This window comes from Schistocerca cancellata, chromosome 1 (assembly GCF_023864275.1).
Source record: "Schistocerca cancellata isolate TAMUIC-IGC-003103 chromosome 1, iqSchCanc2.1, whole genome shotgun sequence".
Taxonomy (NCBI): Eukaryota; Metazoa; Arthropoda; class Insecta; order Orthoptera; family Acrididae; genus Schistocerca; species Schistocerca cancellata.
The window spans coordinates 388546205-388569127 of record NC_064626.1 but is presented as its reverse complement, the minus strand read 5'-3'; the positions used below and the strand labels follow the sequence as shown (position 1 = coordinate 388569127).

At 39.2% G+C, this 22923-nt stretch overlaps 1 protein-coding gene across 5 annotated transcripts in view; it reads left to right on the top strand.

The window, feature by feature from the left end:
- Positions 1-2102: 2102 nt before the first annotated feature.
- Positions 2103-22923, top strand: part of LOC126161508 (MAD2L1-binding protein) — a 38016-nt gene continuing 17195 nt past the window's right edge. The window contains exons 1-4 of one of the 5 annotated variants that reach the window (XM_049917440.1): positions 2750-3039; positions 3882-4052; positions 13242-13334; positions 19771-19946. In XM_049917440.1, the coding sequence (XP_049773397.1) occupies positions 13314-13334; positions 19771-19946 (197 nt within the window). In that variant the 5' untranslated portion in view covers positions 2750-3039; positions 3882-4052; positions 13242-13313. Of the gene's footprint in view, positions 2211-2749; positions 3040-3881; positions 4053-13241; positions 13335-19770; positions 19947-20516; positions 20614-22923 lie in introns of those variants that run through there. The other 4 variants (XM_049917448.1, XM_049917430.1, XM_049917415.1 and 1 more) reach the window with 4 other exon arrangements.

Sequence of the window (22923 nt, the reverse complement as noted above, 5' to 3'; positions counted from 1 at the left end):
TCTGGTGATATTCAGTATACTAATAACAGAGCCATCTGCCAAAGACAAAGATCATTTTCGAGTGTGTAAAATCAATTTTGAATTCCTTTTGGGCCACATTTCTAAATCTATACAAAAATCTGCTAGACTCATAGGAGATTCTGTGTCAGCCCACATTAAAGTACAAGTAAAATTTGGTATCTGGCAACTGGAGACAATCATCATTTCAGTACAAGCATTGCATTCCATAGAGCACTACTTCTAATTTTTTGTGGTAAATACTTAGATTCTGTCTGAAGATACACCAGAAAGTAAGGTTTTTTTCCTCAAAAGTTGTGTTTCGTTTTTATTTTTAGAGTTAATCATGACTCTGATGGGTCACAGGTGCTGTAAACGCAACCTTTACTGGTATAGTACTTAATTTTGTAACCAAACTTTGTACTAATGTGCAGAACAATTATTACTCAATGACTGCCACAGTGCAAACACTGTTGTCTTTACATAAGGATAATTATGGTCAAGAATAACGTTCTCTAAAGGCACAAATTAATTTTGTATTTCAACTTCACCATCATATTTAAACTCAATGAGTGAAGCAAGAAAACTATTATCGTTATACTAAAATATAACATACTTTTACAGTAGTGGTCATTCTGCAGTAACATGAACCTCAGCGAGTCCACTCCCTCAGCTAAATTACTTTTATTATCCAGTTCATCATTTTAAACAATGGCATGATATTCTATAACAAATAAGCAATTGCAAGGGATTTCTGAATGCTAGAATGTGATTCTATCACAGTATTTGGAGACTAAGCCAATTATTTTTTCAGGACACTAACTGCTCAAACACATAAACAAATAAGACATATACCATCCAACAACGATAGCAGAATGAGAATAGATCCACACTGCTGCAGTTGTTGAAGTTTACAGACGATGACTGGCGGGAGCAACATTGTGCAATAAAGTTAAACGCAGTTAATTTTAGCATCTTATAGATAATTGGCATAACAGTGTGCAAGAGGGATGCTCCCATATGTGAGCTGACTTACATGCGGAAACCTGACGTTAGAGTTTTTCTTACCACAACAATCCCTCTCCACGCACAAACCACTGTTCCTACTGCAGCAAGTTAAGACTTTAAATTGAAAGCTTCACCCTACTCCGCCACAGAGAAGCCAACATTCTCATTCATAATAATTGAAGACCTGCTCACATGTTAAGTTAAGGACAGATGTTATCCACTTCCCACTACAACTTGTAATGATACATCGATTTATTTTCCTATGTACATCAGTAACTGTGATAAAAATCAACAAAATTGTCAGTCTGAATTTTTGTAAGTTATTCATGATTTGTTTTCGATTAATTCTTTTTTTTCCTATTTTTCTCCAGTTAGATTACTCTCTTCTGCCTTGGCCATCGCTTATGTAAGCAGTTGTAATTCTTAGTTAATAATAAGTGCATTGATTGAAAATTATGTACTTGTGTTTATTTTAAAAGTAATAATTACCACTCTCACAGCTGACCAACTAAAAAGCTTCCAGTTTCTGTAAGTACCTGTAAAGCTTTCCAGAATAACAGCTTGCTGACAGACAATTATCAACCATTTTCAGAATGAAGTTTTCACTCTGCAGCAGAGTGTGCGCTGATATGAAACTTCCTTGCAGATTAAAACTGTGTGCCAGACCGAGACTCGAACTCGGGACCCTTGCCTTTCGAAGGTTTGGAAGATAGGAGACGAGATACTGGCGGAATTAAAGCTGTGAGGATAGGTCATGAGTCGTGCTTCCGTAGCTCAGATGGTAGAACACTTGCTGCGAAAGGCCAAGTTCCCGACTTGAGTCTTGATCCGGTACACAGTTTTATCCTGCCAGGAAGTTTCGTCTACCATATTCTACTTCTCATGCAGACTGCTACTGGCAGTAGTAAACATTTTCAGAGCAGCAGCTATTATTTCATTACGAAGTCCGACGTCCAAGCAGAATCTGTAATAATTAATATTTAGGCGGTCGCGAATTAGAAATTATGAGGCTGTTGTCCTGGCAGCGGACAATGAGTTCACATATCTACATTCTCAAATAGTTTCTTTGACCAATGTAATTCTTCTTCTCGGTCAGAGAAGCAGAGTATAAACGTCCTTACACTGGCCGTTAAGAGGTTTTGAAGCACAATGAACACAGTATGCAGCTCTTATAGGGGTAAACCTACGACTGTGTCACTCAAAAGGTAAAGCCAATGTATGTGCTACCAGCTGACAGCCTACTCACTCGGTCACTCACGTCACCAAATGAGACGAGCAAGGTCAGCGATATCCAATTTCAGCGCTGCCACTACCCCCACCGTACCAAGAGCCGCCAGCTTCATCTCGAAAGTACACTCCGCAGAAATCAGTACTACTGCCGCCAGGGTTGGACGTCGATTTCGATACCAGTTCCCCTACATTCCCGGTGCTCCATTCTGCTGTGTTCGAGTGTAATGTGTACCTGTGGTTTAAATTGTAGATCGCTGTTTGCACTAAACAGAGCAGTTCACTGACTCTGGCATTCACTCATGTTTTGTGCACGATTTAATGTTGTGTAAATGTTTGCAAGCTATAAAATAAATTTTGTTCTGATACAGCAATTCAGATTGTGTGTGATTTATTGTGTTTAACTTACCCATACAAACAGTCAGTGATCTCTTTAGAGATCATTGGACCACAGCCACCTTTATTGGAACCAAATGAAGGCAACTGTATCTTTGGTACACGTCAAAGGCGGCAATATTTAGGATTGAAAAGTACGCGTGTCTCTGTTTGTCAGTGTAGAGAGCAGAATGTCATTTTTGTGAAACTATGGCCACTCAAACGCGATGTTCGCGGATTAATGATTTATGTAAACCGATTACGGTTAATATTATGACACCATCTCATGAACCAAGCTCCGTTATTGTAATAAAAACCATAAAATATATACTATATCAACGACAGCAAATACCTTTCACTTACGAGTTTTTAATGGACCTCGCCTTGAAAGGCAAAGCAGTACTCAATGATTCAAAAATTAAAGAGGGTGCAGTAAGTACTGACTTTACAAGAGTTCATCTAAATTTTATGCGAAACCTGGTTATATTTATTGTCTGTTGCTACCGTACTCAACGGTCATGCTGGCGCGTTATATTTTACAAGCCAGTATGCTTGTTCCTTTACTTGGAAATTTTCATTGATTTATTTCATTCTGCTTATAGATGTAATATCATTTGCTTAACGCCTGTGAGATGCGCCAGCGAAAGTGAGAATGTTTTATGTCGTATTTACCCTTTCTCCTCGAAAGTACTTATGCTTGTTCCGTGCTGCATGTCCGTATATTACACTAAATACTGTACATGAAAATTAACTGACCACAGAATTACACTTATGGAAAACGGGGGCGGGCTGAAGCTTACGTTTCAACTGATACAGAAAATTCTTGTAATGCAGTTTCAGCGTGATGAACTTTTGAGGGAAGTAGGGATATATTTTCGACAAAATCCCCAAACAGTTGCACTTTCTGAGGGTCTGCAAATAGAACGTAAAACTCTCTAATTTTTTAACTCTTAATAATGATAAGACATGATAATGTAATTAGATGATTAAAACCCATTTTTGCCCTAACTCATTACAGATAACTGAAAATTATTTTGTGATGCACTTCATGGTTTACCATAAAAACCCCTTCGAGAAATGTCGATTTTTGTTAAGTTCCATATGCAGCTTGTAGATGTAGTTGTACTGTCTTTCGTTATATATCCTCTGAGTACAGAATTTTCTGCAATACAAGGTGTGTAACACACCTATGATGTCCCTTTGTATTGATATATTGTGAATTTCTTTTCATAGGTGTAATCAAAAGGTAATTCCAGCTTTCTCTTTTGTTACAGACCACAGAAAATATTAGTTTATGCACCTTGGTTGTAACGGTACTAAGGATTTCATCTGAGTTAAAATTTCCTAATTTCACTAAGAATTCTTCTGGGATTGTGATCACTTCATGCCATAAAATGTTTCACTGTTTTGGTCACTAATGCAAGTGGTCTACAGAAGTGTTAAAAGTATGTACTGATATAGCTCCGTTATAGATTATAGATAGCATATGCTGATGACTTAGTTGTGATGGCAGATTCGATTGAAAGTTTGCAAAGTAATATTTCAGAGCTAGATCAGAAATGTAAGGACTATGGTATGAAGATTAGCATATCCAAAACGAAAGTAATGTCAGTGGGAAATAAATATAAACCGATTGAGTGCCAAATAGGAGGAACAAAGTTAGAACAGGTGGAAGGTTTCAAGTACTTAAGATGCATATTCTCACAGGATGGCAACATAGTGAAAGAACTGGAAGCAAGGTGTAGCAAAGCTAATGCAGTGAGCGCTCAGCTGCGATCTACTCTTTTGTGCAAGAAGGAAGTCAGTACCAAGACTAAGTTATCTGTGCACCATTCAATCTTTCGACCAAGTTTGTTGTATGGGAGCGAAAGCTGGGTGGATTTAGGTTACCTTATCAACAAGGTTGAGGTTACGGATATGAAAGTAGCTAGGATGATTGCAGGTACTAGTAGATGGGAACAATGGCAGGAGGGTGTCCACAATGAGGAAATCAAAGAAAAACTGGGAATGAACTCTATAGATGTAGCAGTCAGGGCGAACAGGCTTAGATGGTGGGGTCATGTTACACGCATGGGAGAAGCAAGGTTACCCAAGAGACTCGTGGATTCAGCAGTAGAGGGTAGGAGGAGTCGGGGCAGACCGAGGAGAAGGTACCTGGATTTGGTTAAGAATGATTTTGAAGTAATAGGTATAACATCAGAAGAGGCACCAATGTTAGCACTGAATAGGGGATCATGGAGGAACTGTATAAGGGGGGCTATGCTCCAGACTGAACACTGAAAGGCATAATCAGTCTTAAATGATGATGATGATGATAGATCCCTCTGCATACTGTAACTCATCAATAGCCCTTTTGTGTAGAAGGAATGTGTAATACTTGCTGAAATATAACTTTTGTAATACTGGTAATTTGAACACAGTGGGAAAACACTAGACTTGTGTTTCAGAAGAAGGCTTTCCAGCTTCCCATCCATGTTTAATTTTTCTGTAGTTTCCCTAAATTACTTAAGAAAAATGCCAGGATGTTTCCTTTGAAATTGATGTTACCGAGTTCCTTCCACATCCCTCCTAAATTCAAGCTTGTGACACATCACTAATAACCTTGTTGCAAAAAAGTTGTTATATCATTTTTTTTTTTCTTGTCCCAGCAATTGACTGTGTCACTTTCTCAATAAAATTTGAACCTGGAATGACTGTTTTGTTGTAGATTGATTTTAGCAGTGCTGTGTCATCTGTGCTCCAAATTAGTTCTAAAAATTGTCTTTCCTTTGTCTGTGCCTTCTTATCCATTATTAGAGAAGAATTAGCAGAACGGTTGACTCTGACAGTTCCAGCAGGACAAATGTTTTCTAGTTTAAATGCTTGGAAAAGTTTGTATGGAGGGAAAAAATGAGCAAAATATATCTTCTGCCTCATTTCTTTTTTCATTCTCTGCACTAACCAAAAACAGCCTTTGGTCCATGCCCAAACACCTTCAATGAAGAATTCTGAAATTCAGTTGGTGCTCCCATATAAAGAATAAAATCCTTAACATGTCCACTATTCCCGCATAACATGTACACTCTTGATACCCCATTGAGTTGTCTTATACTTCACATCTTGTTTTACAAGAGAGCTGTCCTTTATATATGATCATTGCCTCATCAACTACCAATTCCAGCTCCACAGGTAACTATACATCTGTTACACAGGGCAGTATAGATAGTTCCATCTTTGTAAAACCTGTCTTTATTATACTCTGGGAAATTTTAGATTTCCCTTAAGTCTATGAACTCCAAATAATGTTTTGAGTTCTGCTGGTATAGTTAGTTTAAAATTGCAAATCATTCTGCTTTGCAAAGCATATGTGTTCGCCATATCAGCCATTGTGCTGAAGAGGTCATTGGGAATGTACTTTCTGAAAAAAATTGAAGGAGAAAGTAACTCCTAGCCTTTAATATGTTGTTCCCACTGCGAATATAAATCCAATGTAGAAATCAGATAACAATGCCTTTTGATGTCCTTTCTTTCTGATAAAATGTATTTTATGTCCCTAATTTCATTCTTGATAAATATATCACTTTTTTGAATATTGCTATCACTGTTGTCATTGTCATTATACATATCATTTTCATTATCCGATTTTGTCTGAGCATTGGTTTCTTTCCAATTTATTTTATCGGCCCTTATTCTCATTTCTTTTTTCTCCTGGAAGTGCAGAAAGATTCTAGATCAGTATCTGATTCATCAGCTAACAATAAATTGAAACCTCACCATTTATCACCATATCTAAAACAACATCTGCATTTTGTTCAGTGTTGAAATACCTTTTCTTTGACATGATGAATGGAGCCTAAAAGGTATAAAATAACAAACAATAATCGTAGTACTTTTGTGTATATAATGATATACAGTAGACCTGTAGGAAGTCGTATACTACAGCACTTGTAAGCTACCGATAGAGACAACACACCCGTATCACAAGAGTACTATTTATTAAACAGAGCACTAGTGTGGAACATCTGGTCAATCGCATTGCCCACCTTGCACTGAAGTCACATTGCGCTGTCCCAAAGAACTTCCAGTCCACTCGTACCAAAGATGTTTGATCACATTAGGACGAATGCCCCCACAGAGCCCCCCACTGGGAGTACAAAGCACTGTGGAGTATGGTGACTAGTCTGCGCTGACAGGTGCAGGAGTGCCAGGCAGCATTGCTGTTTCTGATGGTGCAGGTGCACGTACCCATGTGTGATGCCTCCAGAGGGCCTGACAGTGCTGTTTCTTGTGGAGAATGTGGGATTATATGTGCTTGATCACACTGTGGCCGGCACTTGCATGAAGCTTAATTAGATAATTTCTCACAGAGGAAGATGTAGCATGGCAGAAGCTGTACGTGTCGTAGGGGATGGGGTGCTGCGGTGGTCATCTAGTGTGACCGTACCATGATGTTGGAGGTGTGGATGGGTTAGTCAGATTGTGCAGAGACACAGCAGTGCTGCATAGCTTGGTTGTTGTGATAGGCATCTTCCACATCCAGTAACAGTGGAGGTGGTCCATCTTGCAGCGTCTTCACTGGTTTAAGACGGTTAAGGGAGGCAGTGGTAGATTTCTCATTAATCAGTATGTCAAAGGTATGGGTTCCTGGTATAAGGAGGTCGCAATGCAGGATTTATGGTGTTATCACCTTGTCACAGTGTTAGAGATCTCCATGAATGAATACATTCATTGTGGAGTGTGGCAATGGCACAGGATTCGTGTGTGATAAATGTGATTTTTCATGAGTCCTACCAACTGTGGAAGATCAAACTCGCCAATGTTGGACGTAGGCTGAGTATAATCTGCAGAGAGTGCAAGCAGTTCTCCATACACCACTTTGGTGAGCGAAGCCTTAAGGTCATCTTTATGTGCACTCTGTATGCATAGCAGCCCCCATGGAAGTACCTTGGCCCATAAGTCCCCGTGGCACATGAGTCCGCTTTCATTGTTCCATGCCACCTCTCCACCAGGCCAATGCTTTGTGGATGGTAAGCAGTGGTATGCATATGGTTGATTCCACAGTGGTGGCAGATAGTGTGGAAAAGGGCTGTGTCAAACTGTCTGCCCCTGTCAGTCATAAGTTCAGGTATGCCAAACTGTCAGTCATAAGTTCAGGTATGCCAAAGCGCGCAACCTGTTGTTCGACAAAAGCCCTCTCTATAGTGTGCTGAGGAGCCTGCCTCCACCCAGCAAGTCATTATATCAATGCCAGAGAGGAACTAACAAAATCCTTTGGACTCGGGTTGTGGTGTGCCAATGTCAGTGTGGACATGTTTGAAATGCATTGTCAGGACGGGAAAGTTGCCTAATATAGGTTGACTGTGACACCCAGTTTTGCTTTTTTGGCAGGTAAACTGCATTGTGCCTAATGGCAATGGTCATGTTTTACATTAGGCCACACAAAATGCTCCATAATCATCTATTGCGTTGCATTGGCACCAGGGTGGCTGAGCTTGTGAACTCTGTCATATACTTCGCATCGATGCTGAGGGGTCCCAGTGGGCATGGTTTCCACAGAGAATCACAAAATAAAGTGGTGGTTGTCAAAGGCAAAGTGTGTTGTTCAGTCAGAAGATTTGTGTTTCCATCAGTAAGCAGTTGAGTGGCAGAATCATTTGTTAATTCTTGTGGCATGCACTTGTAGTCGTGCTGAACGGAGTTTGCTGTAAGACATGAAAAATAATTAGTGGTGCTATTTATTATCAGCTCTGTGCGCACAACAAATATTGTTCATGTATTGGCCAATAAGATCCAAGTTACGGAAATGTTGGGAGCCTAGAATCTGTGGATGAACTGCGAATGGCATTGGTCAAAGGCTTCTGATCTGTAAATATTGTTACATGGCGACCTTCAATGCCTTCATTGAAATAAGGCACAATGGGGTAAACTGCAAGCAGCTTTTGGTCAAATGCTGACCATTTTGACTGCATAGCCAAGAGTTTCTTGGAGAAAGATCGAAGTTGTTGTGGCACATCATTGGCGTAACAGTCTGTTGAAGAACTGCTCCAATTATGTCCAGTGTAAGTGCCAATTGAGCATCCAGTTGTGGGTGCACCATTGTAACAGTTTGAACGAGGCAGTTTGAACAGTTTAGCTTGGCAGAACGCTCCCTTCATTTCTGTGGCCAAGGTAATTTCCTCTTCCTCTGTTTGTTTTTGCCTTTCAGTGTTTGTTAGCGGGATCTGCAACTCAGCTGCCTGTGGGAGGTATCAGAGGTAAAAGTTGACAATCCTGAAGAATCATCGTAGGCCGTGGTATGTTTCTGGTCGAGGAAGGTCATGTACCAGCAGTATAGATTCATTTGTTGGTCTGATGGCAGTGGTGTTAAGAATGTGCCAAAGGAAGGTGACTTCAGTCTGCTGAAGTTATGATTTCACCTTGTTAATGACCATTCCGCCCTCCTGCAGTGTGGCTAGAACTTATTCCAGGTGCCATGAGAGCTTGTTCACGCCACGTGAGAAAATGAGTGTGTTGTCAAGATACGTATAGCAGAAGGTGAAGAGGAATAGGAGAATGTCAGTGAACCACTGAAAAGTCTGTGCAGCATTTTCAAGCCTGTACAGCTTAAAGAGATACTCAAACAGTCCAAACGGAGCTGTAATGGCGGAATTTTGGATGTCATCGGGGTAGATCAGTATTTATAGGTAGTCATGTTAGCAATCGATCATGCTGAAAATTGTAGCACCTGCAAGGGCATAAGTAAAGTTCTATATGTTGGGAATGAGGTAGCTGTCATATGCTGTCTGATGAGAACTGAGGACCCTGTAATTGCCTCACAATCTGGTAAAGCAGTTATTCTTAGGAATGAGTTCGATTCTGGAGACCCAGGGATTATCTGACGTGTGAAAAATTCCTGCTTGAAGGAGTTTGTTATCTGTATCTTTGGCAAATTGTGGATCTGCTGGGGCAAACAGTCTTGGTTTGTGTCAAACTGGGTGTCTGTCTATGGTTATTATTCAGTGTATGGTTTCATCACTAACAACACAGGCGCATGTGTATCTGCACGAGGTGGTGGGTTCGGTAGCACTGTTAACAAACCCTGCGCGCTGTAGTTTACTGATCCTGGAATCGCAGTCAGCATCTGTGTTGGTGTCGTGTGTGCTGGAGAGAGGGCACACCTTGGTGAGAGAGGCTGGGCTGTGTCCAGCTGCTCATGTGCAGCTGCTAGGGCCATGGCAGTGGCAGCAGTACGAAGTTGAACCTCTCGTTTTATGTATGGAGCGGTTGTGTCTGCACATTGCAAGTGGTATAGTGTTGATTTGTGTGGGAAAGTCATCTGAGAGTTTGGCGCATTAGTGGAGAATGCCATGGACGGTGCGATTGAGGGAGAGCACAACTGATGCTGTTTGTGGAGGCATGGAAGAGGTGTAGTGCGGTGGCCCAGTGTAATGTTAAGCGTTTTCGTGGACTTACTTGTTGAAGAATGCGGGTTCTGCTTTCTTGCAGTGCTGATCTCTTCTGCTAGCACCGGACACTTCTCCGAAGATTTCACTGCTAGGAAGGGGAAATTTTCACTCTCTCTCTCTCTCTCTCTCTCTCTCTCTCTCTCTCTCTCTCTCTCTCTCTCGTTTTATTTAAAAATACACTACTCGTGGAATATCATTCAATGCACCAGAACATATTTTTTTCCACTTTGTACAAAAAAAACAAAAAAAAAAACAACTAAACTTTATAACGTAAGCCCACACATTACCAGGCACCCAAGACCAGTTAATTACACATTTTTGAACGCAATTAATACATAAGCTTTTATCGTGGCTGACTATCCACATCCAGTCCACGTACTCTCAACAGCAGTTCAACGTCTACTAAAACAGTCACTATCTCGAGTCACTACATTTGTTTTTCAACAATACAAAGCTACATTACTCTTTGCAGCCGGCCACAGAGCTTCCGAGCCGTATGTGTTTATTCTTCGCAGGTTGCACTGAACACTTGCCAGCCCCCCACGAACTATCTCCCTTCCAGTTTTGCCTGCACAAACAACAAATGGGTGCAGTATTCCATGCTCATCCTTACGCCCTGCTTTAAAATAACGTGTGTTCGAAATGGCTGGAACACAAGTGTTTCCAGACTTTCGTAAAATTCTGGGGGCACTACAGTAGCTAGCTTATACTCATTGTGGTGAATGAGCGTGGACTGTAAGACATGGGGGGAGAGCTGATAACGGTGTAAAAAGTTGATTCCGGTGATTGGTTCTACCGTGTTGGTAACCAGGAAGGCCAATGGACACTGGAATGTGTCAGACAGGTGCACTGTGTGTGTGATGGTGCTTTGTATAGTAATCTTGGAGACATTGGCAGCCTGGAATGTGAGGGTAGTTGTAGGCTCAAAAGTTGGAACATGGAAGTGAGCCAACATGGAAACCCATGTCTGTTAGTAGATATTGGTTTGATGCTTTGTCCAATTTGACAAGACATTTATGTGCAACAGCTGAGGTGGATGTGTCTGTGAGTTTTTCTGGTGAATTGGAGGTGACTTGATGAGACACTTCAGACTGAAATGCCTATTATGACCCACTTATGGAGTTTGGGTGCCAGTAAGGATCCAGGCATTTGCATACAGCAGTGCCGAATTGCATATGATACTGGCAGGGAGCAGGACCTGGAGTGGGTGCAAACTGGATGATGCTGTTGACATGTGTAGCTTTGGGCTCTGGTGTGCATTGCCGTGCAGGCAGCGAGAAGTGCTGCTGTCTGCTGTGATTGTGGCACTTTCTGTCCCATCAGCTCCGGTCGTGTGGTGTTGGGAGTGGGGTCTGTTGTTTGTGTTACTGAGTCGAATCTTGGAACATTGTTGATTTTTGCCTATAGTGAATTACAGTGAACATTATGTCAGCCATAGCCTAGTACCCTGTGATCATCTCTGTCTCATTCATGAGCATGGTGACCTATAGGTGTGTCAATATCTTGAACAACCACACAGCCCATAGCATGGCGACCGGTATAAGAGCAGGATAGGCTGAGGTGCGGAAGCGGTGTGAGATATGTGATGGTGTACTACCACCCAGTTTGAATCCATCATGACCTCTTGAAGTTGCTATTCCAGCATATGGGATTCTCTCTGTAACAGCATTGCCTTGGCCATCTCGTATCTATCCTCTGCCAGAGGCCACTTGATAATATCGTAAATTAGATCCAGGTGGCTGATTGTATGCATATATTTTGTTTGGTCATTGAAATTGCCAGTTGTCTGAAAAATGTACTATATGATCATGAACCTCAAGCTCTGTTTCTTGGTGTCGAAAAGTGGTACTTTGAACTGAGTGCCTCCCGACCACGTCATTTTACTGGTCGTCGCACTGTGCCTGTGAAGTGAGGAAAGATGGCTGCCAATTATTCATGTATAATTAGTTGTTGCATGGCAAATTTTGAATAACACTGCATGGCATGAAAGATGCGGGTGATGTGAACATGGCATTTCAGAGATGATTAGAATCTAGAAAGCACTCAAAGGAGTCTGTGGAATTCACTGGATTTAAGACAGGGAATGGGTTCATTGTATGCTGCCATCATTGATGTGTTGTCCCACTGTTGGTTAGTGGTAACAAAATGGATTATTAGCACATTCAATTTTCACAGTCGGATTCACACAGTGTCCACACTGATCCTGCACTATATTCCTGTGAGCAGCATTCATTGATGTAGATACTGTGCCCAGTGATGTCGTGTAAAGTGGCCACATTGTCACCATGTAGTAAGCACAATTGAGTATGGAGACAAATTTGTACTTATTCACGTTTGACGTGGAGTGACCATTGTAAGAAGTAGAGATTACACACCCAATCACAACAATATTTTTTATTAAACAGAGAACTAGTACAGAGCTTCTAATCAGTCTCTTTGTCCAACTTGCACTAAAACCATATTATGCTGTTCCAAAGAGCTTCCACACCGCTCATGCCAAAGACTTTCGGTCGCACTAGGATGAATTTCCCCAAAGATCTAACAGCATTGGTGATAACTGGAGCTTGAATGGTATAGTAATCATCCTAGTTGTAACTCATTATAACAATTACTGGTAATACAACAGACCTATCTGTTTTGAAGAAGTCTCAAACAAAACTCTTAAAAATTGTTTGTATAACAATTAAACATTTAGAACACCACTTCACATCAAGTAAAAGTTTTAGGTTGTGTCACATGCCGTGCTTCAGATCTCGTGGTAACAATTGTGTGCATAGAAGAAGTTGGCTTCTTTCTATGGACTGAAATAATTAATTTCGCTGTTGTAATAAATTAACTGATCATTCAATAATTACTGTGTAAAATAACAACAACATTCATTTAAGTAGTTGATCAACCACTTCCATCTATTCTCATGGTCCCAAGCTGCTGTGCACTGCTACATGCATTTGTTCATATTTTTATAGTGGTGCACAACAGGTGGCAGCACTTGAGTGTGATGAAAAGGTTGAACATTGACAAACGTGTATATTAGGTTTCTATTGTACAAAAATATTTCTGTTGCAGTTAAGACACAGTAAAAACTAATGTACACAATTGTAGCCAGTTTGTCTGAACTAGGGTTAATGTTATTACCGTTGCTGAGAGATCTTTAGTATCAAATGTATGTGGTAAGAACTCCAATAACTTTTTTTTTTCCACTGTCCACAGGGGCGTGGTGGTCACTTTCAGGACGTCAGAACCCAGTGGAAAAAATATCAAAAAATTGTTGAATCATTTGAAATGTTGGAAGAAATATTTAAGGTAGGCCCAAAATTAAAAGTAATTATGAGTGTAAATTTTGAAGTTGGTATTACATAATTTTCTTTACATGTCAGGAGTTGTTAAAATTAAAACAGCTGCAGCACTATGGTGCACCAATTTTTCACTGATTTGTAACATTTTGGGTACACTTATTGCGCTTTTGATTCAATGAGTGTTAGGAAATACTGAAAAGTTTGCTGCAATTATCTCACCAGTTAATACCTACAGGAAGTGAGCTAAAGTGAAACAAAATGTTTTTGTTAATGTGTATGAAGATTTATTTTAAGGGACCATTATATACTGTTTGATTATCCAGGGCTTTAGAGAGATCACAGATAGTGACTCTGACTGTAACTGTGACCGAGGAAATGAATACAATAGAAGCGGAATGAATAGCTTTGAGAACTGTAGTAGTAGTGGTAGTAAAGGCAATAGGGTAAAAACTTGACAAGGCCTAGGAGAGATTATTGGATAACACATGAGAGATTAAAATTGATTGTTGAAAGGAGAAAGTGTAAAAATGTAAATAAAACAAGCAAAATGGAATATATTCACCTAAAAATGTCATTGATAGGGAGAGCGATGTGGAATGATTAGAGAAGAAATGAAAAGCATGTAAACATATGCTTGACTGTAGGAGGGGTGGTCACTATCAGGAACATTAAAGAAACAGCTGTAAATACAAAAAGAGCTCAGATAGCAAGCCAGGACTAAACAAAGAAGGGAAGGCTGAAAGGTGGAATGAACTCTTGGAAGGGCTATATAAAGAAAAATGACTCGAAAAGAGAAGAATTAGTTAATGAAGATGAGACAGGGAATGCAATACTGCAGGAAGAATTTGCCTCAGCTGAGAAAGACTTAACTCAAAATAAGACAACTGGAGTAGACAACATTCCTTCAGCATTATTAAGATTCTTGGGTGGAGTAACAGTAACACTAATGTTCCCTTGGTTATGTACCGTATATGACACACATGAAATACAATCACACATCAGTAATACAATAATCTCAACCCTAAATAAGGCAGATACTAACAGTCAGTATTACTGCATGAACAGTCCTATGAGAGTGGGTCAGAAAGTAATACCTCCTGTACCATAAAAAAAATTGCAATGGGCATATAACAGTGGAGTTATCTCAGATCATAGCCTGCGCTGTATTATAAGCACCAATACCATTCAACATAGTCACCATGAATTTGTGCACATTCGTGGTATCATTGAACCCAGGCTTCAAAATCAATTTGGAAAAAATTGCAGTTTTTCTTCTTGACCCATAATTTTAAAACTGTTTTAACCTCATCCAAGTAATTGAATCAGTAATATCATTGGCTGTCTTTCATAGATCAAAACAGATAGAAACCAGAAAGGCCCAAATCAGGTCTGGTAGAGTGCATGAGGTACCATTAACCAGCCCATTTTCACAATCATTTGGGTTGTGGAAGATTATATGTAAGGGTGTGCATTATTGCAGCCTTAGGCTTCTTAAGTGTGGTTACATAAGTTTTACAGTTGATTGTGAGCTTTAATTAGTCTTCTCCTCAAATAACTTCAACAGCACATCCTCAGTTAATATCTGTGGCAAATGTCAACCAGCTGCTGCATGGTTTATGTCCATTTGTTTGTCACCAAAATTCATCATCCAACACCATACATTGCTGAGTCCATTAAAGCATCTCTGTACACTTTCTTCATGGATGAAATTGAAGTAGCTTTAAAATCACATTCAAGAGGCAAAACTGTGAATATTTCAAAACTTGTTTTGATGTCTGGGTTCAGTGATACTGCAAATGTATAAAAACACCTGATGACTATGTTGAATGATAGTGTTGTGTAGATGTTAGTTCAGACTATGATATGTACTAATTCCACTGTTATATCTTCATTGTTAATTTTTTTATGGTACTGGAGGAATTATTTTTTATCCACTCTTGTATGGTTGTAAAATACTAACACTGGTGATGGAATGATTCATAGAAGCCAATCCGTAGGGAAGATAAAATACAGGGAGTAATATGTTATCTACAGCTTGTACAGAAACCACACTGCTCTCATGAGATACAGAGGACAAAACGGAAGGCAATAATTGAGAAAGGAGTGATGCAAGATTGAAGCCTATCACTATCGTTCTATATGTACATGAACAAGCAGCAAAGGAAATGAGGAAAATTTTGGAAAGTGAATTTCAGTTCATAAAGAAGATATAAGAGCTTTGCACTTTGCTAAACATATAGTTGTCAGAAACACCTTTGGCAAAGCACTTGGAAGATAAGATGAGCAGAATGATAGTGTCTTAAAAGGATTTTATAAGATGTAAATAAAAGTGAAACAAGGGTAAACGTAAATAAAAGTGAAACGAGGGTAATGGATTATAGCTGAATTAAATTGGGTGATTCTTAGGGAAGTAGATAAGAAATGAGTCAATGTAAGTATTAGACAGTGTGTGTTACTGGGACAGCAAAATAACTGACAGCAGCAGAAATAACTATACAAAATATAGACTGACAATAGCAAGAAAGGCTTTTCTGGAAAAGATTGTGTTAACGTCAAATATAATTTTAAATAGCTTTTGACATGTGGTTCTGCAGAAGAATGCCGAAGATTGAGCAACTAATAAAAAAGTACTGAATCAAATTCGAGAGAAAAGGATGTATTACACAATTTTTTTATAATGGATAGATTGCTAGTACACTCCTGAGTCATGAATAGTAGGTAATTTAGGGTCGGGAGGGGGAGGGGGGGGATTAAAAGTTATATAAAAAAAAAAAAAAAAAAAAAGGTTGGCTACAGTAGGCAGATTCAGACTGATGTAAATGCAGTGGTTATGCAGACATGGAAAGACTTGCCCAAGACAGAGCATTGTGGAGAGCTGCATTGAACTAATCAGTAACAAGGAAAACAATCAATTTTTGACAAAATAATAAAATAATTTTTGACAAAATAATTTCCTTCTCATCCCGTGCGGTAAATCTCCCCAGGCTTGCGGTTCTGGGTGGCTTTCTAGAAATCTACTGCTTTTCCTAGGCCTCTCCAGCCCTTTTCCTTCAACCCTCTTCCTTTCCCTTCAACCCTTCTGCCTGGAGGAGGAGCCACTGGCTCCAAAAGCTTATCTAATTGCAACCTCTTTCATGTGTGTGTTATTCCGCTGCTTGGTGAGGAGTAGCTTTTTTATCTATACAATTAAATTATTTAATCAGTGACAAGGTGTCAGTGCTGTGTGAACACACATTTAAAGAAAAAAATATCTAAGTGAATTTATTGAAGTATTCAAAGAGAGCAAAGTATGTCTGCATGTTTAGACTATTGTATACTTGACTACTATCAACTACAGAACCTTGTTACAGTGGATTTGTATGAAAAGACACTCTGAATGATGTATTGAGACCTTCATTTTTGGTAGCTGCAGAGTGTTGTTGTTATGTTCTGCCTACTTTCAGAGGTGACATCTGTAACATACCTTCTCATTTAACCCTTTCAGACCCGACTTTTTTTCTGGTGGAAGGAAAATTTTTATTTATGTGGTAACGCTCTTAGATGACTTTTAAAAGAAGTTATATGCAAGTTTTATACAAAATTCTGTGCCTGTTTTCAAAACATATTTCGTATATTTGACTTCATTATATTGACCAAGATAACTAATTTCTAAATTTTCTCTACTGTAGTAATTAGTAAAATATTCATTCAATAATTATCATGCAAAATAACAATAACAATACTGAATTATACGGTGTAATATATCGAACCAACCACAACTGTGTATACTGTTGTTCATCGTTTGCTACACTGTCTTGCTGATATTTTCACAATGAAGCCCAACAGTTGTCAGCACTTGCACAGGATGGAAAGATTGAACACTCACAAATGTATGCTTCAGGTTAAAATTTGTAAAAAAATACTTCTGCTGCAGCCAGGACACAGTAAAATTTAATGTACACAATTGTAGCCAGAGGGTCTGAAAGCGTTAATTCCTGACATATCACTTACTTATTATACGAACAGTAAATAATAAACCTTACGATCTACCAGGTGTGATCAGTTTGAAGTGAGAGTACCCAAAATATCTACAAATAAATCGCTGACTTCTTTTCTTTTATATCTGTGCCTTATTTACATATTCTATAAAGTTATCAGTCATACTGTACGTGCATAGATGTTAAAGATTTATTATTTCAGAAAAGATTCCAGGGCACTTAACTTGTCTTCAGATTGACATCTTGACCCTTTGTTTACTTGACCTGTCCTGCTCTATTTAACCATGAAAGTTGATCCATAAATCATAAATACACACATGAACAATCTCCACTTTGCCAACTAAAATGGTTCTCTGCATGAGCATACAATTTAAAATTTACAGTAGGCCTCCTATTTGAATAACCTATATAAAAGTTCCTTGTATAAAAAGGATGATTAGACATATGGCTGTTAGATTACAAATTAGAAAGGCAAACCCATCGATGTTTGCTACAAGCATCCTTCAATAGTTAAAATCTGAGGGTGCTGCAATTAAAATAATTATCTTCAAAATACAACAGCCTACACACATATAGAGACAATGCACACTTAAATTACCCAGACATAAATGTCAGTTTTATTAAATGTGCATTTTTATATAGGTTTGAATTGTTCATTTGTAGTTCAGTTTTCCATTTCCGAAGAAAGCAGTTTTCTCAACATCACTGTTGGAGATAACAGTCTCTCCAGTGAAAGTGGAAGTACCCCATGCTACCTGACTACATTATCTGTGTTGTGCCAGGAACAGTCACTAAACTTTCCACTGCACTAGGTTGGTGATAGGTATTAGAGTCAGAGTTTAACAGAGATATGAAAGACTTGTGTGCAGATAAGGCAGCAAATAAGATAAGGCAGCAAATAAGGATAGACAACATTCCTTTAGAATTTCTAAAATCGTTGGGGGATATATCAACCAAATGACTACTCACGTTGGTGTGTAGAATCTGTGCGACTTGAAGCATGCTGTCAGACTTTCGGAAGAATATCGTTCACACAATCCCAAAGATAGCTAGGGCAGATAAACGCAAGAACTATTGCATGATAAGCTGAAAGTTCCTGCATCTAAATTGCTGACAAGAAAAATATACAGCAGAATGGAAAAGAAAATTAGTATCTGTTAGATGATCAGTTTTGCTGTAGAAACTGTAAAGGCACCAGAGAAGCAGTTCTGATGTTGCAGTTACTAATGGAAGCTAGGCTGAAGAAAAATCAATACACATTCATTGCATTTATCACCCTAGGAAAAGCATTCGACTCCAGAAACATAAGAGTAAGTTATAGGGAAAGGAGGGTAATATACAATATGTACAAGAAACAAAAGGGAATATTAAGATGGAATATCAAGAATTGGATTAAAAAAGGTGTAAGACAGGAATGCAATATTTTGCCCCCACTGTTTAACCTCGGCATTGAAGAAGGAATGGTGAAAATAAAAGATGGTTTCAGGAGTGGATTAAAATTCAGGGTGGAAGGGTATCAATGATACGGTTTTCTGATGACATTGCTGTCCGTAGTGAAAGTGAAGAAATGCAGAACCTATTGAATGGAATGAACAGCCTAATGAGCAAATATTATGGATTTAAGTATACCAAAAGAAGAGTGGGAAGTGGAGAAATTAGATTAGTGGTAAACTTAACATCAATGCTTGTGACCACTCAAGGGGTTCCTTGGTAGATATTGCAAAGCCTATTACAAATATCGAACTGAGACTTCGAGGGCATCCACTGGAATTTGTGCATTTCTCCACAAAAACACATTTAAAGTACTTTACTGGAAGTGGAAATGGTAGCTGTGCACATACTGATGCAGATAGATTCTATGCTTTGTAATACTTATGTGCCTTTGGAGGAGGTGATCTTACACATGCCAGATGATCACAGATTTTATCTTTAATATACCACCACCTCTCCTCATTTAAGAGATTTAATGTCCCTTGTGTAGCATTTCTAAAGTTTCTTTGTGAAGCGATGTCGTATACGAAAGTAACACTCCTTTTCTCCTCACATCCCTACCACTCGAAACTTGTGCAGTGATGGAATCATGAAATAAGTGGCCATTAAAAGAACCCAAATGACACTCCAACAACATGAACAACAATCATCCAGGGATACAGAGTCGATCCCCATATGACCGCCTAGTTTTAATGTTACTGTGGTTTCCCTGAATCTCACAAAGTGTGTACTGAAACAAGTGGAAATTTCCTCCTTATCCTGCTCCAAACAATACAGCCCTCCACCACTATCATCCTGTCAGTACTGAGGTCATTAAACTGTTACCTTCCATCGTTCATGACTACTAATTTTGTATGGTTTTACAGTACATAGAGGTTACAGTGTGAATTTACATGTCAAACTAATGTTTAAATGTAATGAATTATACTACAATTACATGAAAAATAGTTTAAGGGGAATCTTACTTATTTTTAGAATGTGCGCCAGGAACTTGACCAGTGTAACAACCATTTAGTGCCTGAAGTGATGATAATACTTGGCTCCACACCAATGAGCCCAAAAGAAGTTTATAGAATCATCTTGCCTCAGCATTCAAGAATTTCTTCAACAAGTGACATAGCACCAAAAACAAATATTTTTCACATGTTCAGGTATGATAATTCTTTAAATGTGTTTTATTATTATTGATTTTGTTCACTTTTTGCAGCAACAGTGGTATAATTTTCTCAGAATAAAATCAGTCATCAGCTACATAATTGAATTATTTTGTTGCACATAACTGGTTTCGATTGATTAATCTGTCATCTACGGAAGTCTACAAAATTTAGGAAATCGTTTGTATTTTCCTACGTTTGTAGATTTCCGGAGATGAGTGATTAATCTGTTGAAACTGGTTGCGTACATTAAAATATTTCAGTTGAGCAACTGATGACTGATTTTATTGTCATTTATTGTTATTTGTGTAAACTGCTCAAAAAAGTTTCACTACCATAAAGACTTGCATGTTAGTGTTTCTTCAATCAGAAACCTCTTTTTCAATATTCTTTTGACCACAGAAAACAGCTACGGGGTGCTTGTAGTCAACTGTACCAACTGATGATTGCAACCTACAAATTATGACTCTTAGTTACCCCCAAAGAGAATGCAATGGAATTGCACATTCTCTTTTTGGTACAGCTGGGAGTGCTTAGTCAACTTAGACAGTACTAATCTGTTTCCAGGCCTGCTCTCTGGACACCCATTGTGAACATCTGTACAAACTCCAGCAATGTAGGGTGTAGAGAAGATGGGCAAGGAAACACCTGAAATGGAATTACAGTATGTGGCTTACTTTACCAAAACATATGGGGTTTGTATGAAGCCTTATGATTTTCATAGAAGAGCATAGAGGTTGCCGGTATCAATGCATGTCTCGGGCACATTCTCCCATATATGAAGTGGGGAGGTAGGTCAGTTATGTTTTGGGCTAGTATAACATACAGGTATCGATGCCTTTCATTGCTAATACCGAGTGAGGAGGCGCAGTAGTTAACACACTGGACTCGCATTCAATCCCGCGTCCGGCCATCCTGATTAAGGTTTTCCATGATTTCCCTAAATCTCTTCAGGCAAAAGGGCACTGCTGACTTCCTTCCCCATCCTTCCCTAATCCGATGAGACCAGTGACCTTGCAGTTTGGTCTCCTTCCCCAAATCAACCCAATCCATTGCTAATAGAGGTAATGTTGGAGGCTGTACAGCACAGGGACCGCATCCTTCAAGCCACTATCCATCCCTACAGTCAGTGTGTTGCTGATCACTTGATCTTTCATGGCAGTAGTCCTCAAGCGCGTCATGCCTGCCTTGTGAACACCTTCCCCCAAAAGGCAGGGTCAGCTGTGTGGAATAGCCTGCTGCATCAGATGGCAGGAATCCAAGTGGATGTACTTGAGACCAGTTGAAACTTGCAGTGCATTCTCACAAAAACATTCACCACTCACTGGATGATCTCAAATGAGCTGCCATCAAAGAGGGGGGGACAATTGAACGACGGCATCTTGCCCATTTTCCGTACTGCATGTTAAGGAAGATCCAAGTATGTAACAATGCACAGAGTTGATCAACATGCCATTGAAAGTTACTGGGCAGCAGTGGTTCAGTTCAAAGATGTGCATTCTTGGACAGACTGCCTTTAATTTTTATTTCAAAGTACAGATATTTTTTTTTTTTAGTTTCATAAAGCTTATTCTTTCATTCCTGCTCCTCTTGAATCACAGCCCTTATTCATTCACAGTTGTGCAAAGTTCTCTTTAAGCAGTTTACTTGCAGATAAGTAATGCATTTCAAGTGATGAATCTAGTTCTAAATTTAAAACCACATAACACAAAATGATATTTCTTTGTTTCCATTTCTAAATGAACATAATACCAATAACTGGACAAACATCTTAGCCAACAGCAACCTCCAGAAGTACTCCTATCCAAAGTTACTGCTGCTGGAGATAATCACAGAAAGGAAATGGAAATATTTGTGACAGAAAACACCATTTTCTACAAAGAGTTAATAATCAGAAAACTTCGTAAACTTTGTACTGTTACACACTTGTTTTGGAGAGGGTACTCCAGTCCAGTGGCAAGAGTATAGTTTGGTACATCACAGGGCTGGAATGTCATCGTACTTTGTGCTGACCATCTGACAGCCAAGTTCAGTTGCACAAGACACACTGTACCAATGCATTTGGTTGTAGTTAGTTTGTGGGTGTCTGACACATAGAAAAGCTCGTCTCTGGAATCAGGGATTCTTACGAGCCAGCATGTCAAGCCCTCTTTTTAGTCAGGCAGATATTGGGGTTCTCACAAACCACAGTATCAAGTCAAATTGACTGCCATTATTTCAGTGTTGGACAATGACAACAATAACCCGTTTGCAACCATCCCGTCCAGAATCAGCTTGTTGCCAGGGGGTGTAGATGACGTTGCCCCACACAAGTACCGAGTGGTTATAATAAATGTGCAGCTACTTACAGAGGTTTTCTTTGCCCTGTAATTATGTATGGCAGCATAACTTGGTAGATCTTGTAATGCAGAATTGATTTACTCTGGAAAAAAATTAGTTCCAGTTGGTCAACAAGTGCAATTCTGATTATGCCAAAAGCCACATGTATTAAGATCAGATGATCTTATCTGGAAAACATCTGGAGGTAATGCATTTATGGAAGGTTGCATTAAATAGATCTTTCACTGTGTGAGTGACATGAGGTGTTGCTCCAGCTTGCATGAATACAGTGGTTTCCATACAGTTGCACTCTTCCAAAACAGGAATCACATACTGTATACAAGGAGGTCTCAATAAAGTGCAGATGTCACAGTACCCCTCACAAGTCCCTTCAAAGAAGAATGGACCGAAGAGCAAATTTGGAATTTTGCTATATGGTCAGTTGCAGCAACAGCAACTACATCAATAACTTCCACAGAGATGGATGCCTTACACTTCCAGGTGTCACACCATACTCACCCTTTTCTTTTTTAATTTCATCTCCACCACCTTTAAATCATTTAAAGTCAACGGGCCTCTCCTCAGACCTTTCAGTCAGCAATACTCTTTCAGTGCAGCACTGTAATTACTGCCATTCATATAAAATAGTTTCACT